At 39.1% G+C, this 18,963-nt stretch overlaps 1 protein-coding gene across 4 annotated transcripts in view; it reads right to left on the bottom strand.

Annotated features, from left to right (window-relative positions):
* LOC133568186 (Fanconi anemia group A protein-like) overlaps nt 1-18,963 on the bottom strand; it is a 115,392-nt gene that overhangs the window by 83,121 nt on the left and 13,308 nt on the right. For all 4 annotated transcript variants that reach the window (XR_009809547.1, XM_061919937.1, XM_061919939.1 and 1 more), the window contains exons 2-6: nt 18,336-18,448; nt 12,047-12,134; nt 10,740-10,876; nt 7,000-7,095; nt 3,444-3,517 (exon numbers count right to left, since the gene is read on the bottom strand). Coding sequence is in view for 3 of the 4 variants with exons in the window: in XM_061919937.1 (XP_061775921.1) it covers nt 3,444-3,517; nt 7,000-7,095; nt 10,740-10,876; nt 12,047-12,134; nt 18,336-18,448 (508 nt within the window). In the remaining variant the exon portion in view is untranslated. The remainder of the gene's footprint in view (nt 1-3,443; nt 3,518-6,999; nt 7,096-10,739; nt 10,877-12,046; nt 12,135-18,335; nt 18,449-18,963) is intronic.

Raw genomic sequence — 18,963 nt, 5'->3', positions numbered from 1 at the left:
TAAAGAGAAGTTATCAGACTACAGCTGCAGCGATCATATTTTCTACAAATCGAATAATCTATTAATCGAGTATTGGCTAATACACACTTTAATGCATCATAGCACACACACATTCACCGCGCTCATTTGCGCTCTATTGCAGTGGCAGTGTGGAAAATATGTTCACGTATTTTAAGTTCTGGAAACTCCATGTAGATTTTAGCAAAAATATTTTTGTGACAAGCATTAAACAATAAATCGGAGCAAGAGAATATAAATCAAAACTTTTTCCTAATCAAACTAATCGATTAATTTTTGCAGCACTACATCAGGTGTGATGTGGTTTGCCTAATAAAAAGACAATTATTTTTTTTTTAATATCACTTATTGTGATCTAGAAAGAGTCTCACTATAATTGACATTTCCCTACTCCGATTTTGAAGTATTGGAGTGAATTTAGCCCTAAATGTTGTTATACACTATGGGCCTGATCTACTAAGGGTTTGCATGTACTAAAACATATGTAAACCTGATAGCACACGCAGAGCTGATCTACTAAATGTGTGCAAAATGGACTGTGTCTGTTAAGTCAGCAGAATAAGACATACAATCCAATATGCGTTTCTGTCTACATTAATATGCAAAATATATGCTGATAATCAAAATGCCCACAATACTGGGAGGAGAAGATGCAAATATAATTATTTAGTAAACGCAATGTGATTTATCAACACTCATAACCATTTTGGGAGCAGTATTTTGTGTTTTATTCAGCACGTGTCAGAAGGATGTGCAAACTGTACGGAGAATCTTCCATCTTACGTGTGTGTCAACATTTTAGCAAGTCAGAGGTTAAAAAAAAATATCCATATCGTCTATTCGGCAGAATTAGAATCTGTTTTAATGGCTACGTATAGAATTGGTGGAACTCACATTCTGTACCTCTTTGATAGCTCACGTCTATTGTGTTGTTACAAAAAGGGATTTCAGTTAGAATGTAGCATAATTAATCCAAAGTTCTATTCCTGTCCTAATGAATTGTAGACTTGACTGGCGGTGATCTGTAGCGCTTCCCAGAGGGCATGAGCGTGAATACCAGGTGTAGTGGATGTAGTCAGAGGTGAACACAGTGTATTTATGAAAGGAAGTGGTTGATCAGTGATAAGGCTGGATTTATCAATGACGGGCTGTAGTTTTTTTGCGTGAATGTGACTCCAAATTACTTTTTGAGTAAGTGAGTATGCTTTGGATAATTGAGGTGTAGAACGATAGGATGAGGTTGGGTCTGGACTTTGAATTTTCTGAGCTGGCAAAGTAAAAATAGCCCCTTGATTTGCTTTTTTATAGATGTGATGTGAGTGGAGTTTTCATTTAAGTGAGTTGGAGATGTGAGTGCCCAGTAATTTAAAATAGTCTGTAATGGAAATGGGTTCAGAAGCAATGTATAGGGAGATTTTATTGTGGGGTTAAGAGTGAAGTTGACAATTTCCTGAGTTTTAGCTGTATTGAGTTGGAGTTTGTTGTCTTGGCACCAGTTTTCTGTTTGAGTTATTTGCTGAGCGTAGTGTTGTTTGTTATTGCTTGTTGTGAGTCCAATTAGGGTGGTACAATCTGCATACTTTATCATGGAGACTGAGTTGTGGATGGTGGAGGTGCGGTTATTTGTGTACAGAGAGAAAAGCCATGGAGACAAAACACAGCCACGGGCGCTGCAAATGGTGAGAGGTCCAGATAGGAGCCCACCCATGCTGACATTGTGTCTTTGAGGAGAGAAAATTGTAAATCCAGTGGCATATGATACTTTGAATGTTAATTTCTAGAAGTTTATTTAGGGGATTGGCTGGGTTGATTGTATTGAATGCGGAACTAAAATCAATAAACAGAATGCACGCGTATGTGTTGGGGTGCTCCGGTGCTGCAGTTTCGTATGATTATTTTATTATCACAGATGTCAGTACAATGGGTTTGTAGCAGGGTTTCCCGCATCGCTTTGTTGTTAAGGCGGCCACCGTAACAACAAAGAGCCACCGCCTAAACTAAAGTCTTAACAAGTTGCTCCACTAAGTTTGTCTGCCTCTGCCTCTGTCAGTAAGTCTCTGCAACACTCAGCATTGTCCCGCCCCCAGAACCATCTGATTGGTTACACGCAGAGCGGTAACAGCCAATCAGCAGTGCGTATTCAGAGCGCATGGAGTCAGTGCTCAGGCAGGCGGAGAGGAGAGACGGTGCGGGTTAGCACTTTTAACTCAGTTTTTCAAACCATTATTGCAAACGCTTATTTACAGTAAGTCATTATTTTGACTTAGTCATTATTTTGTCTTAGTAAGTCAATATTTACTAAGTCCAAAAAAAAAAGTATCTCAGGTAATACAACCCCGTCCGTCTGCCTGTCCCGGGCGACTGCCCCTTTCACCTGGAGAGGCACCACCTAGTCATTAAAGTCAGTATTTTGTTTGATTAGGGAATGGGGATGCTAATGGAGTCTTTAAATTATTTTGGTACCATACACTTGATGGGAGATTGATTGAAAATGTAAGTGAAAATTTAATGTCCTTTGTGAACCAGGGTTTGTTGGTAGCACTAGGTGGATTAGCCGGTATGTGTGTTGCTAGTCGTTAAGTTTGTTGTTGGATCTATAGATGCCACTGAGTAAAAGCAACTCGTGTGTATCCCTGGCAAAATGTATTTTTGGGGCATACTGCAGACAAGAGTAACAGACAGAGTAGCATAGCTTGTACTGAGGCAAACTTCACAGCATCCTCATTTTATAATTTTATCGTGACTGGAGGATTTAAGGGACAGATTAAAACAAATTCAACTGATGCGTTTAGGTGTACTTTGGTATTTCTTTAGTGAAGTTTTTTTTCTTTAAATAGAATATTTATTATTAAAAATTCCTTATATGAAAAAACTTTTTTAAGTATACATTTTTTTTCCGTCTGGAGCGGAGTAAGTGCAGCCTCTTTTCAATAAGCGCACATTCGGCGGTAAAAATTTAAAAAAAGTTGTGTCAATGTAGATGCAGTGCACAGCTGCTTCTAAAATGCCCATAAAAAGTGGTAGATGTCTCCTGCATGATAACATGAATGTGCAGTAAATGAGTTGATGCCCCGTATAGTACACACAAAATCCTAATTTAAATAAGGTGGTCAGCACCACTTTACAATTGTACACACAGTGTTAATAAGTTACACGCAACACGGTATTTTATAGATTGCACACGCCGTTTAACGCATGGTATTTGGATCTTAGTAAATCGGGCCCTATATCAAAATGGGGGGAAAAAATTATGTCCCACAAGAGAGGTTTTCCTCGAAAATAACAACTAAGGCAAGATAAATGGTTTGAAGGTAAAATATAAAGTAAACACAAAAGTAACTAAAGATTCTAAAAGCTAGCCTGGGCTCCAAAATGTTAAAAGTAGCTGTGCAATAAATTAACAAAATATAACAAACATATCTCACCTCTTTAAAAGATCCTTTATTGTGAGGACACCGTTCAAGTGAAGTTGGTACACAATATCCAGCTTGGGTAGTTTCTGTAAATAAGTCACACTCATCATTCTGTTGATACACCAGGACTAGAAAAGTAATTAAAAAAAATATCAAAACCGACATTTAGAGTTTTTTATTTGAACGTAAATGTAAAACAGTTGTGACAGTTATTTTGGTGCTTCCACTTGTAATTCTCTCTAATAAAACATAAAAAGCAGCCAGGTGCTGCAAAGCATGAAGGCTGGCCAAAAAAGCAGCAGAAGAAGTTGAGTAGTCACATGACACTGTCACATTTAGTCCTCTAAACAGAAGTGTCATGGGGAAAAGTCCAACAGTGAGTCAACAGTACAACAGCAGTTTGTACCCAGGAGCAATTATGTGTCAGTTGTTTGGAAACAGTTGGGCTACAATAAGGACTCCAGTTGATGTGCGTGTCTGAGCGCCACCCCTCAAACAAATCTGATTGCCAAAAATGACCCTGATTGTTCCAAATATGCAGGAAAGCTGCAGGCATTGGACAAAGTTGCCAGGCGGAACATAATTCGCGAAGATCGGTTGAATTTTGTGTTAATTGGAACGTCTGCGCCATCGCAAATTCCTACAGGAACCAATTTTTTTTTTTTTTTTTTTTTCCAAGATGGCGCTGCTGTAGTGGCTGCTGTAGGCAGGAGCTCTGTGCTCTTGTGTCATCCTTTTGTGTTTCCCTCTTGTTTTCATGTCTTATTATATTTTTTTGCCTTTTGGTCCGGGACCCTTTGGGGCTGTGTGACAGGGGGTGGCACTTTCGTGACCTCTGTGGTGCTTTTTTTGTGGACTTCCGGATCTGCCTCCCGGGAGCCTTTTGGCTATGGAGACCAGCTGCTGGGTGTCTGCTACACCAGAGTATGTTTGGATGTACTGGAGGGGATGCGGATGAAGGGACAGGGCTGCAGAGCTAGCACTGAGCGCTGGGACGGAGAGGCTTCGCGGTGTCTTGACTGGGTGAGCAGGTGTCGGACACCTCAGTCACCTTGGACGTATCCTCACTCATCCATGCGGACTGGACACTGGCCGAGAGTGGAGTCGGCTGTCTTGGTTGCTTTGTTGGGTCTGCTTCTGTCTCTGACCATGCTCCCTCCTCCCCAGCAGACGATGGCGTGGAACACCGCAGAGGCCACCACATTGGATATGTTTCTTTTACTTTTTATTCATAGCTGTATGTAGAAGTGTCTGGTTTTATGTGCTGCTTTAATGTCTTTAATGTCCTCTGTGTTCTTTGATGTTTCCGTCTTACACACATGAAAGAGGGATGTGTACCATGGTTATGAGTTGTTTTTTTATTTTTTTAATTTATTTGTTTTTTTTCCCTTGGCCTCAGTCTGCACCTCCTCTCCAGGGCCCAGGCAAAGACCGATTTTTTAAATTTTATTTTAATCTTCTATTTTTTTCTCCCCCCCCCCTCCCCCCCTTTGTTTACCTTTATCTCATCTTTTTTGTAAGGGGCGCTGGAAGCCGGCAGACCCGTCAGCGATCCTGTTCTGTCTCCCTGTAATGTTTGTCTAAACTTGAATGGGATTGTGCTGAAAATTTTAATTTTCCTGAAGGAACTCTCCTGACGGAATAAATAAAGTACTATCTAATCTAATTTAGATTTCACCATAATCGCCCAGCACTTATTTAAATTCTTCAATAATTTAAATACAATAACAAAGTAATTCATTCTCCAATATGTAATACAATCTGTATCAAATGGTCATAATTATCACTGCAAAAAAACACTGACTAAAGTCCTTTTACACTATTTTCAGTGCATAAATTTTACACATTGAGGAAAAACTGGGAGACACTTGTGGTGATGTTATACTATTGTTACGGTCTTGTGTGCTGGTTGATCCAACAAGAATCAACCACAACCATAAAAAGTAAAGCACATGTCGTTGAAAGCAACATTAATACCTAAACGTAGACACCAAATATTCGCACTCATAAGTTGAGGTACCACGCTACTGTACTTTGGCTACAATAAGGATGACATTGACCAAAAAGTAGAATAGTAGTTGAGAGTGCGATAATCGTGCATCCATCCATCCACCCACTCATCCTTTTTTTACCGCTTATTCCCTTTAAGGTTGCGGGGGGCACTCGCGCCTATCTCAACTACAATCCGGCGGAAGGCGGTGTACACCCTGGACAAGTTCCCACCTCATCGCAGGGCCAACACAGATAGACAGACAACATTCACACTCACATTCACACACTAGGGCCAATTTAGTGTTGCCAATCAACCTATCCCCAGGTGCATGTCTTTAGAAGTGGGAGGAAGCCAGAGTACCCGGAGAGAACCCACGCATTCACAGGGAGAACATGCAAACTCAACACAGAAAGATCCCGAGCCCGGGATTGAACCCTGACTTCTCAGGACCTTTGAATTGTGAGGCAGACGCACTATAGAGATGCGCGGATAGGCAATTATATCATCCGCATCACCAAAATCGTCATCCACTCGCCGCCCACCCGAACCAACTTTTTATCGGGACCGTACCCGCCCGCCAACCGCCCACTGAATTACATCAGAGGTTGGCCACCTTTACCACTCACAGAACTATTTAAAACTGTTTCACAGAGTAATGTAGTCAATCGGAGCCGCTAACGTTCTCGCAACTATTCAATAGCGTTTATCCTGATGACAAGAATATGGGCATGCTGTGAAGCCATTGCCTTTGACACCTTCAACCACATGTACGAACCGATTGTTGGTCCAGCAACATGTTGTGTGCAGCTTCCGCTATCACACGTATGAGATTGATTGGCATACTGGGTGACACAGAGTACACTGATGGTTGTGATATAAACAACTAACACTTACTAATATGCGCCACGCTATGAAGCCACACAATACAAGATTGACAAACACATTTCGGGAGAACATCCTCACAGTAACACAACATAAACGCAACACAACTAATACCCATAATCATTTGTATTCATGACACATCCTGAATATATTTTACACCCCCGCACCCCCAACCCCGCCCACCTTACCGACGCACGTAGTATGCCTTGCAGTCGTGTGCGCGTTGCCGCGGAAGCCACACACAACATGATGCTGGACTGACAAGCAGATCGTGTATGATGTAGAAGGCGACCAAGCCAATGGCTTCATAGCACGCACTAATATTTAATATCTGGGTGACTGCCGGTAGTCGTTCAAGAGAATAATAGCGTCTCCTATTGACTTCTTCGCTTTATGAACAGGTCTTAAATGGCTCTTTGAATGGCAAAGGATACCGATCCCAGACCCATGTATATCAAATGTCTCCGGATGGTTCAACCGCCACCCGCCCGAATCTAATTAAAAAAAATGTTTTCGTCATGTCAACCGGACTCCGCGGATGAGACCGCAAACCGCGCATCTCTAACGCACTAACCCTTCTGCCACCGTGAATCGATAATTGTGCATTAACGGTAAATTAATAAATCAAGATTTAGATTTAGGCCATAATCACCCAGCCTTTTCTGCAGTATTGGAAAAAAACCTTCCACACACATGATACTTCCTGTATTCCTGCCAAAGCAGCTTGGGGCAGAGGCATCCATGTATCAACAGCTCTTTGGCAGACTCCAGCAGGGCGCACAGCTTGACCTGTGAAATATGCAAACAAAAGTGCGACATTTTACAGCACAGTAAGTGCATACAATCCTCAGAGTACACCAAAAATTGATCTTTGATACACGATTGAAGAAACAAATGAAGATTGTGTAACAAACTGCTTGAGTTATTATGTTGATGTGCAGAATTCCGGTGTTAACTTTAATGTTAGTGTGATTGGTGGATAATGAGGAAGTGCTGTGCTGATGGTGTGGACTCTAGAGCATGGGTGTCAAACTCTGGCCCGCGAGCCAAATTTGGCCCGCCGTGTAATTTAATTTGGCCCTTGAAGCAATATCAAATCAACATTAGAGCTGGCTCACTGGAATTATACAGCGGCGGTGCCGCTAATACTCATACTTGCCAACGCTCACGATTTTCCCGGGAGACTACCGAATTTCAGTGCCCCTCCCGAAAATCTCCCGAGGCAACCATTCTCCTGAATTTCTCCCAATTTGCACCTGGACAACAATATTGGAGACGTGCCTTAAAGGTACTGCTTTTAACATCCTCTACAACCTGTCATCACGTCTGCTTTTCCTCCTTACAAACAGCATGCCTGCCCAGTCACGTAATATATGCGGCTACTACACACACACATAAGTGAATGCAAAGCATACTTGGTCAACAGCCATAAAGGTCACACTCAGGGTGGCCCTTGAAACAACTTTAACACTGTTACAAATATGCGCCACACTGTGAACCCGCACTAAACAAGAATGACAAACACATTTAGGGAGAACATCCGCACCGTAACACATCATTAACACAACAAAACAAATACCCAGGAGCCCTTGCAGCACTAACTCTTCCAGGACGCTACAATACACCCCCACCCAACACATAAAAAAATGATTAACCTGTGGAAAAAGTTAATGTTGATATTTACCTCAGAAGGCTGCAAATAGAAAAGAGGCATTACATTTTTTATTTACATTTTATTTAATATACCATTGATGTTTTTTAATTTGTTTTTTGAAAGTTGTTTTTGTACTATTAGGTTATACAAGCGTTGCTTGTTCCATTGTCAGAAATAAAGCAAATTAGTGTAGCAAACTGAGCAATAATTAACATTTTATTCATGCACTTTATCATGCTACTTCAAAGCTTGACTGTTTGATTCATTCATTATTGTTATTTTATTTTCAAATTTATTGTTAGCCTGTGGAAAAAGTTTATTTCGATATTTACCTCAGAAGGCTGCAAATAGAAAAGAGGCATTCAATTTTTATTAAAATTGTATTTGATATGCCATTGATATTTTTTTATTATTAATATTATTATTTGAAACCTCAATTTTGCATGTCACTATAAAGATATATAAGCCTTGCTTGTTCAATATTCAATGCAAAACTTGTTTGGGTCCCTATTAAAAGGTTAATTTGTTCAACCTTGGCCCGCGACTTTGTTCAGTTTTAAATTTTGGCCCACTCTGTATTTGAGTTTGACACCCCTGCTCTAGAGAGTTACTCCTCTCTTGTAGGAAGCATCAGCTATGCTATGACACTGAATTTGGAGTGTGTTTGTGTGAGGGCTGCTGTCGGCGTGTTAAGGTCGGCAATTAAGTTTAAAAAGAGCACCAGACTCTGTGTTTGTCTGGACACATTCCATGGTAATAACCGGAACAAGCAGAGGCAACGATTCTAAGCACATGAGAAAATGCAAGTGAGGATGGGAAAATGTGACCACTTTCAGAGGGATGAGGATTCAACAGATAAGAATGAAATGTGAAGCAGGGGTTTACCATCATTACTGATGGCAAATGTGATTTTTTTTTTTTCCTGACTCGGGTACCTCTGAGTCACTCACCAAAGCAAATCGATTCAGTTGATCACAACTTAACCTGCACGCTAAGGCTCCCCCCCACTTGATTTACCTATAGCAGAGCGCATGTGCAGAACCTCACTTGATTCACTCAGATCAGAGCGAGTGCGTAGAAAATTGCTAATTAAAGTGACTGCACAAGTCTCGCTGTCATCCGTCAACCATCACATAAGTAGCAAGTAATCCCATTTAATAAAAACCGAAAAGGTTAATGCTGCACAACTTTAGAGGTAACAATACGGATTCAACAATTGTGAAAACAATTAAACTGCAGCCTTTATTCAGTTTTATTCAGTCTCAATAGGTAAATGCGTTGCAGTTTTTGCCAAACACTCATGTCCCTCTCTCACTGCCTGTGGGCTCCTCATGCCCCTACTAATAATATTACTGCAATTTGAATGAGATCGCTTGTAGGATAAATAAAAGTATTTGTATCATATGTGACGGAAGAAGTGGTGCAAAAGCGCCCGTTGCTGGTAAAAGGTGGTATGTACCGAAGTAAATGCTCATAACTGTTGACACCTATTCCCGAAAGTTACTGGTACAAAAGTGGATTCACCACCATTCACTGTGCACTGTGTTACAGACCACTGCAATAAAGACCTTCATACTGGGTTGATCTGGAAATTTTTGCTTTGGCATTTTGTGGGTGTGGCACCGAACGGAGATGTAGACATGCAGAGTTTCAAGCACTCTTCATTCTCTAGCGGGTGACTTTTCAAATGATGCTACAAATTAGCAGGGCTGCTACGGTTTGCAGCAACGCTTTTGCCACATAATTGTTCAAAATATTCCCGCTTGAAGCCAAACCACCGCCAGACGATGCACCCCATGCTGTTTTTCTTGGGAAATAATTATTCCTCCATTTGTTACCAGATTCGTACCTTCTCTCTCTCGTATTACCACTCGCACTGCTCCGTTAGCATCACAGCTAATGTTACCCATGTAGCTACCGCTTTGCTCGGGGAAGGCGTGTGACATTGCACGCGTGACAGTATGTGACGTATGCAAGAAGGTGCGCTTGTTTATGTCTCTGGGAGAAGGAGAGACAAGAAAGAGTGGGAAACGCATGTAGTGTAATGCCCGCAGCCAAAAGCAACTGTGTGAGAACATATACTCGAATATCACAATATAGTCATTTTCTGTATTGCACTAAGGGCAGGCGTTACAATAGCAACATGCGAGACCTCTTGTGTTTTGTTCTCCAAGCAAAACAGAGTTTTCCAAAGAACGACTCCCTATGCATTCCATTCTACATAAAGACGAAATATCCCTAACACAAGCAATGGCTAGATATTCAAATGACTGTACTGTTTTAATTAATTTTAATGAAAAATAGTAATCTTACTTATAATAATAAATTTAAACATCACCAAAGGCTTTCTTATTGTCCGCTGTCTACTCTGTCGTCCACAAGTGACAGATGTTTGGTGTATGTTTTACATTTGAAAAGTGTTTGTCAATTTTAAACAATCCTTTCTTTTCCAACACGTTTACCCCAACACGTTAAGAGCATTTGTGAAGTGTTGAGAGCAATCTATAGTACTTATTTTTGCTGATATATGAGAGACGATGAGAGAATATTATCACATTTTTACATTTGTGTCGTGTAAATCCTTCCCCTTTGCTAGGTCAGAATGAAACATGTTCTTAATTGTCTTACCCTTACATGGCGCAATTGCAACATCACAGAATCATGGAGGGATTCAAATATAATGGGAGGTTAAAAACTCACCCCAAATTTGGTGGTGGGTACACTTTAAAGAAACCTGGGACAAAACACTGTGAAATAATAACAGACATACAGTACTCACACTTTGGGGTGCGGTGAGGATCTCCCGGTCATTGTCCTCACTTCCAGTGATCTCCCTCAGCCTCTCCAGCACCAACTTCACTGAAAGTGTTGCCAGCGGCACAGCAAGCTGCCGAGCTTGGCGTCTCAACCCTGACACTGTAAACATGAACACTGGCTGAGTCCATTATTATTTTCATTTTTTTCACGTTTCAAATGTACTGCTGCAGCGACATCCGATCTACTTCTATAACGTGACCTCACTAGCTAGTAGTGACTGTTACAAGCGGAATTCAAATTCTACAGATGTATTAAAAAAGTACTTGATAAAATATGCCGATCAGATGTTTTCTATGTAATCTCATGTTCCAGTGGTTCTCAACCTTTTTTCAGTGATGTACCCCCTGTGAACATTTTTTTTAAATCAAGTATCCCCTAAAAAGAGCAAAACATTTTTGGTTGAAAGAAAGAGATGAAGTAAAATACAGCACTATGTCATCAGTTTCTGATTTTTTTAATTGTATAACAGTGCAAAATATTGCTCATTTGTAGTGGCCTTTCTTGAACCATTTGGAAAAAAAATAACTAAAAACTTGTGGAAAAATAAACAAGTGATTCAATTATAAATAAAGATTTCTACACATAGAAGTTATCATGAACTTAAAGTGCCCTTTTTGGGGATTGTAATAGAGATCCATCTGGATTCATGAACTTAATTCTAAACATTTCTTCACAAAAACAGAAATCTTTAACATCAATATTTATGGAACATGTCCACAAACAAATCTAGCTGTCAACACTGAATATTGCATTGTTGCATTTCTTTTCACAGTTTATGAATTTACATTCATACTTTGTTGAAGTATTATTCAATAAATATATTTATAAAGGATTTTTGAATTGTTGCTATTTTTAGAATATTTTAAAAAATTCTCACGTACCCCTTGGCATACCTTCAAGTACCCCCAGGGGTACGCATACCCCCATTTGAGAACCACTGTCATGATCACAACACACACATCTGCCTTGTTGACCACATATCATTCAACTGGACTTCTCCCTTTGTTTTATGTTACAGATATCATGTATGGAACAAACACACGGGACATTATTGTCGTGAAGCAGTCATCAAGCGTATTCTTCCACAAGCATGCACATATCGAGTTGTGTTTTTCTTCTTGTACTTTATCAATAATTCATGTGAAACGTCGTAACAGGAGGACTACTTTACCTATAAATCTGATGTACTGTCAGCAGGAAATCAGAATTGTGCTTTGACCTGCAGTGCAAATGCAACTAAAGAGACGTCAAACAACTATTGAATTTTACCCAAAAGTGATCCTTCAACGTCTGATGGGATGCCTTCAGCGACTTCCTTCCTTTGCTCCTCTCCGGTGCTGTTGATTGGATTGCTTGCCTGGAAAAAATATCACAGCCATTAACATCACAATATGAACATTTTATATCAGAACTATTGAGACCACAATTATTACAGTTATTTTTATTGTAACCATATTGTTGAATGTCTTCAAAAAGTAACTATATGCACATATCTTTAATCAAGTTTCATTTATTTTTTTAATAAATAAAGAAACCCTCAATATACTTTTTTGCTCCAGCTTCTTAAAAGTAAAACAGCACTTTTTTTGGAATTTTGGCCATCATCCTCAAACCTTGATCAATTAGATTGATCGTGGCGCGACGCTAGGGCTGGCCGATATATTGAGTTTGTAAGATATATGGTTATATTTCTAAACATGATATGGATTAAGAAAATATCGGAATATCTGTATTTCGTATTTTTCCGAGTATAAGTCGCACCTGCCGAAAATGCAAAATAAAGAAGGAAAAAAACATATATAAGTCGCACTGGAGTATAAGTCGCATTTTTTGGGGAAATTTATTTGATAAAACCCAACACCAAGAATAGACATTTGAAAGGCAATTCAAAATAAATAAAGAATAGTGAACAACAGGCTGAATAAGTGTACGTTATATGAGGCATAAATAACCAACTGAGAAGGTGCCTGCTATGTTAACGTAACATATTATGGTAAGAATCATTCAAATAACTATAACATATACAACAAGCTATACATCACTCCTAATTGCTAAATCCGATGAAATCTTACACATCTAGTCTCTAACGTGAATGAGCTAAATTATATTATTTGATATTTTACGGTAATGTGTTAATAATTTCACACATAAGTCACTCATGAGTATAAGTCGCACCATCGGCCAAACTATGAAAAAAACTGCGACGTATATTCCGAAAAATATGGTAATTTATTTCACGTTAAAATGACCAAACACCGCTTATTTGTTGTGTTCCTTGATTCCTCTCAACGCTCCATGGGCTACTAAACCCCTCCCCTTCCATCTTACTTCTTGCACGTACATGAACATCCATGATTGGTTGGTTGTTTACTATGAATTGTGATTGGTTGCCATTAGGGCAAAACATTAGGGACAGGCCAATCAGAGGCAGGATAGCGCGGGTCATCAAACCAAGAAGGGAAATCACAACAGACATCCCAAATGACAATGAGAGAGTAGAAGAGAAGAGCGAATATTCAAGCGCGCGATTTATATATTAAAAAACTAGTGGAGTAGAGAGATTCTCTTTCTTAGATTTTTCTTTTAGCGATGTAGACCAGTGGTCCCCAACCACTGGGCCGCGGCCCGGTTGATTGGTACCGGGCCGCAGAAGAATTTTTTTTTTTTAATTTAAAATGTTTTTGTTTTTTAAAAAAATTGTTTAAATTAAATCAACATAAAAAACACAAGATACACATACGATTAGTGCACCAACCCAAAAAACCTCCATTTTTCATGACAAAAACCTCCCTTTTTCATGACAAAGAAAAAAAGAAAAAAAAAGGATCCCCCCCACACCCCACCGGGCCGCGGGACAAATTATCAAGCGTTGACCGGTCTGCAGCTACAAAAAGGTTGGGGACCACTGATGTAGACGACGTCCAGGATACCCACAATGCGTCAACTTGGCCACATTTGGACAAATGTATGCGTATGGATAAAATTGTTTACCATGTAAGCCCAAATCAAAAATGTTCTTGAGAAATGCTGCCAAAAATGTATGCCAAAGTGAGGAAGATCATAGCCACACAATTAAGTCAAGTCACCTACTTGGCGCTGACCAGAACCGTACGTGTGTGACAGTCCATTACATTGTTAACTGGGAATTAAAAACTGCATGCCTGCAAATTATTTTTTCATCTGAGTTTCATACATTTTTTAATATTTGCACAGCTATGTTTATTTATTTTACGTAGAAATAATATTTTTAAATTGTATTTATGTTATGTAATTCTGTGCTACTGAAACGGTTTATTTTTTGTGCGGTTAATACCCATCTTGACTAACTGGGTTAAGAAAAGAACAACTGACTGTTTACAGAACAGTTATCTTTCACTCTAATTTCAGTGAATTTCGCTCAAAAATGAATATCTTTATATGTATATTTTCACCGGAAAACATATCGAGATATATATCAAATATCGAGTTTAAGTATAAATATATCAAGATTTTTTTTTCGTCCATATCGCCCAGCCCTACACGGCACCACAGCAACATGAAAGCCACGAAACCTCAAAAGTGAGGGTATTTTAAATGAAAACCAATTAAAGTAATACATTGTTAGAATGGATATATACAGCCCATTATTTACGCACTATTGACTAAAGACACACCAAAAATCTTGCAACCGAAAAGCTTTGATCAACCAACAACAAGACGGCGTCCGCTCCAGACAATCTCGTGTTAAAGTACTTCCTGGCATCATTTCTGCACGGTTGACGTACTTTAATATATCTGAGATGTACCAGCAAACAGCGATCTACAAAATGTGAACCGTGCAAATATTGAGAGGATCGGACTTGATGGCCTCCCTGACTAGCCTTCTTCTACCATGCCATGTCTCCAAGTTCATCTTGGAGACCTGCAGTGCAGAGATATGGCAGTGGCGATTGCTCTAAGAGTGCTGGGGAAACTCAGATTCCTAAAATCTAAAAAAGTGGTGAGAAATGTATTTTTGTCTTTACCTTACATTGATTAAATATGCCCTAAAAATCGTTCACATTTTTTTCACAGCTGACAAGTCTTTCTTCTCATTGATTGTGATAGCGTCACAGTGCATTAAACAGTGTTGAAGCCGTGCATTTATTGGCTTCAATGTGGTAGAATAGAGTTGGTTGTTCCACTTAGGCCTGGACAATATATCGATATACTCGATATTTTGCGGGGTTGTCTCTGTGCGATATAGAAAATTACTATATTGTGATATTCGAGTATATGTGAATCTTACACAGTTGCTATTAGCTGCAGGCATTACACTACAGGCTTTCTTGTCTCTCCTTCTCACAGACATAAAACAAGCGCACCTTCTTACATACGTCATGTCTGCAACGTCACACGCTCCCGCGTAGCAGACAGGTAGCGACATGGTAACGTTAGCAGTGAAAGCTAGCGGAGTGGTGTGGGTGGTAATACGAGAGAGAGAAGGTGCGAATTTGGTAACAAATGAAAGAAGAATTCGTCGGGCTGTGGTTTGGCTTCAAGCAGGAATATGTTGAACAGTTATGCGGCAAAAGCGTTGCTACAAAAAGTAGCACCACTGCCAATGTAGCATCATTTGAAAAGTCACCCGCTATGAAGAGAATGAAGAGTGCTTGAAACTCTGCATGACAACATCTCCGTTCGGTGCCACACCAACAAAATGCCGAAGCAACCATTTCCAGATCAACACCGTATGAAACAAATAATCAACAACAGAAGGAGATAACGTCCGCAGGAACCTACAACATAGCGAAGTACGTATACTATATATACTACAATAAAGTACTATCTATCTATCTATTTGATTTCTTATTATGCAGCTCATTTGCATTTGGCACTTATTGAAATATCTTGTGTGACATCATGCACAAAGGTGCACTTTATTTGTTTTAAACTGTTGTAGTGGCGTTCTGTACAAAAAATGCATTTTAATTTAGTGTCGTTTTGCTTAGTGACATCATGCACAAAAGTGCACTTTATTTGTTTTAAACTATTGTAGTGGCGTTCTGTACAAAAAGTGCACTTTAATTGAGTGTTGTTTTGCTTAGTGACATCATGCACAAAAGTGCACTCATAGTTTGTTTTGAAATGTCTCTGACAATCTTGCACTTTTTGTTTTGAAATGACATCAATGTTTGTGCCACTGCTTAATAACTGTTTAATAAATACAGTTTTGGTGAATTGACTTAGTTTTGATGTCCCTCTCTGCATGAAAGTTTAAAATAAACATATATTAATGAAGTATGAACAAGAATGTTTTAATATAGACACATAGAATCATTATACTGCTGTGATTACATGCATCAAGTGTTCATTAAAGACTAAGGCAAAAAATTTAGATAAATATCAGGTATCGTGACGTGGCCTAAAAATATGGAGATATTAATAAAAGGCCATATTGCCCAGCCCTAGTTTCACTGCAGAAAAACTAGACAATCGTTGGATAAATGCTCTGCTATGTCCTGCCCACAGATGCCCAGACGCTCTGGAAGTAAATTAGAAGTAGTCTCGGCCTTGGCTAGCCTGGATGCCAGGCTTCCGCATTATGATTGGATTATCTGTCTGAGACTGAATCCCTTTTTGATTGACAGTAAAACGACCCAATTGGCAACCTTGAAATGTAAACTACTGCCAGAGCATTTTTAAAGTTTCGGACCATTGTTCCAAGTTAATAAGAAGAAATTTACAGTTCTTTAGGTGACGTTTTCTTTGTACAAAACTCAAAACCAGTGAAGTTTGCTTGTTGTGTAATTTGTAAATAAAAACAAGATACAATGATTTGCAAATCCTTTTCAACTTATATTCAATTGAATAGACTGCAAAGACAAAATATTTAAAGTTTGAACTGAGAAACTTATTTTTTTTGCAAAAAATCAATAATTTTAGATTTAATGACAGCACCACATTGCAAAAAAGTTGGCACGGGCATTTACCACTGTTTTACATGGCCTTTCCTTTTGACAACACTCAGTAAATGTTTGGGAACTGTCAGTAAATGTTTGGGAAGAGAGGAAACCACTTTTTGAAGCTTTTCAGGTAGAATTATTTCCCATTCTTGCTTGATGTACAGCTTAATTTGTTCAACAGTCCGCGGTCTCCGTTGTCATATTTTAGGCTTCATATTGCGCCACACATTTTCAATGGGAGACAGATCTGGACTACAGGCAGGCCAGTCTAGTACCCGCACTCTTTTACTATGAAGCCACGCTGTTGTAACACGTGGCTTGGCATTGTTTTGCTGAAATAAGCAAGGACGTCCATGATAACGTTGCTTGGATGGCAATATATTTTGCTCCAAAACCTTTACACACTGATGTCGTTTTTTAATGTAGTACCTATTGGTGTAACGGTACGAAAAAATTTCGGTTCGGTACGTACCGCGGTTTAGAGGTCACGGTTCGGTTCATTTTCAGTACAGTAAGAAAACAACAAAATATAAATTTTTGGGTTATTTATTTACAAAATTTGTAAACAATGGCTTTATCCTTTTAACATTGGGAACGCTATAATATTCTGCCCACGTTAATCTACATTAAACTGCCTCATGTTGTTGCTTTGATTAAATGAAATGACAAAACTTTTCTTCCAAATATAAAAAGTGCAACATTAAACAGTTTCAGGTCAACTCATCATGCTTCATTTATTACAGGATTTGGGAAGCCTGTAGTTTTTTTATTATGTAAATGTTATATTTTTGTCAACATGTGATAGCAGGGACCCTGCTATTCAAAACTAGGCTGCTAAATTACTATTGATTAATGTAACTGTAGCTGAAAAAATAGCACAATAGGAATAGGAGAGACTATTTATCCCTGAACACCATGGAGTTCAAGTGAAATAACAGAGACAGGGCACGCACGCACACTCACACACAGCAAAATGAGCTAACGTTACGCTAAAAGCTAATTAGCCTTCACCTCAAGCCAGGACTGCGAGCGAACTGAGCTGTAGTTTTAGTTTCTAGAACGTAAACGGGCTCATAGTGATGTAACTAGAACGTTGATTGGGAGGTGTTTATTATAATTTGGGGAGAGTACGCTGTCTTATGCTCACCTGTTAAACACATATCTGCTCGACGCTGAAGCATTGACGACATGGGTTCTGAATACGCACTGCTGATTGGCTGTTATCGCTTTGTATGTAACCAATCAGATGGTTGTGTGGGTGGGACAATGCTGGGTACTGACACACAGGCAGAAGAAGCAAAGCAGCTTGTCAAGACTTTGGCTTAGAAACTCGTTCGGTAGACCCCCGTACCAAACCTAAGTTTTCCAATTTGAACGTTAAGTATCTTGTCTTTGCAGTCTATTCATTTGAATACAGGTTGAAAAAGGATTTGCCAATCATTTTATTTTGTTTTTAATTTACCATTTACACAACCTGTCAACTTCACTGGTTTTGGGGTTTGTAAAATCTAGCATCTGCACTCGTGTTTATAAAGCAGCTAAAATATGAGCTTCCACTTGTTGAAAGACCACTGCTTCACAGATTAAACAAAAAAATCAAATAATTATAACTTGGTAAATTTTTATTTACTCACCCCAATCTCTTTGAACAGGCTGCAGAGATCCTGCTGCTGCTCCAACAACTGGATGGCTGCTTTCTGCAGCCACTGACCATCTCCTTGCTTTGGCCTTTTCAGAGAGTGACTATCTGAGAATGGAGACAGTTGAGTTATAACATGATAACAATTGGAAAGTAAAAAATAAAAGGAATAGCATTCTAACTGTCAGAAAGTAGAGAACAAAAGGAATAGCATTTTAACTGTCAGAAAGTAAGGAATGTCATTCTAACAGTCATAAATTAAGGAATATTGTTCCAACAGTCAGAAAGTAAGGAATAGCATTACAGTTATAAAATGAAGAAAAACACGCTAGCAGTCAGGAAGTAAGGAATAACATGCTAACAGACAGAAAGTAAGAAATAGCATGCTAACTGACAGAAAGTAAGGAATTACATTCTAACAGTCAGAAAGTAAAGAATAACATGCTAACAGTCAGAAAGTAAGGAATAACAGGCCAACTGAAAGAAAGTGAGGAATAACATTCGTAGTCAGAAAAAGAGGAATAACAATCTAACAGTCAGAAAAAGAGGAATAACAATCTAACAGTCAGAAAAAGAGGAATAACAATCTAACAGTCAGAAAAAAGAAATACCATTCTAACAGT

The sequence above is a fragment of the Nerophis ophidion genome, linkage group LG14 (genome assembly GCF_033978795.1).
Source record: "Nerophis ophidion isolate RoL-2023_Sa linkage group LG14, RoL_Noph_v1.0, whole genome shotgun sequence".
Taxonomy (NCBI): Eukaryota; Metazoa; Chordata; class Actinopteri; order Syngnathiformes; family Syngnathidae; genus Nerophis; species Nerophis ophidion.
This window is presented reverse-complemented; position numbering and strand designations above follow the sequence as displayed.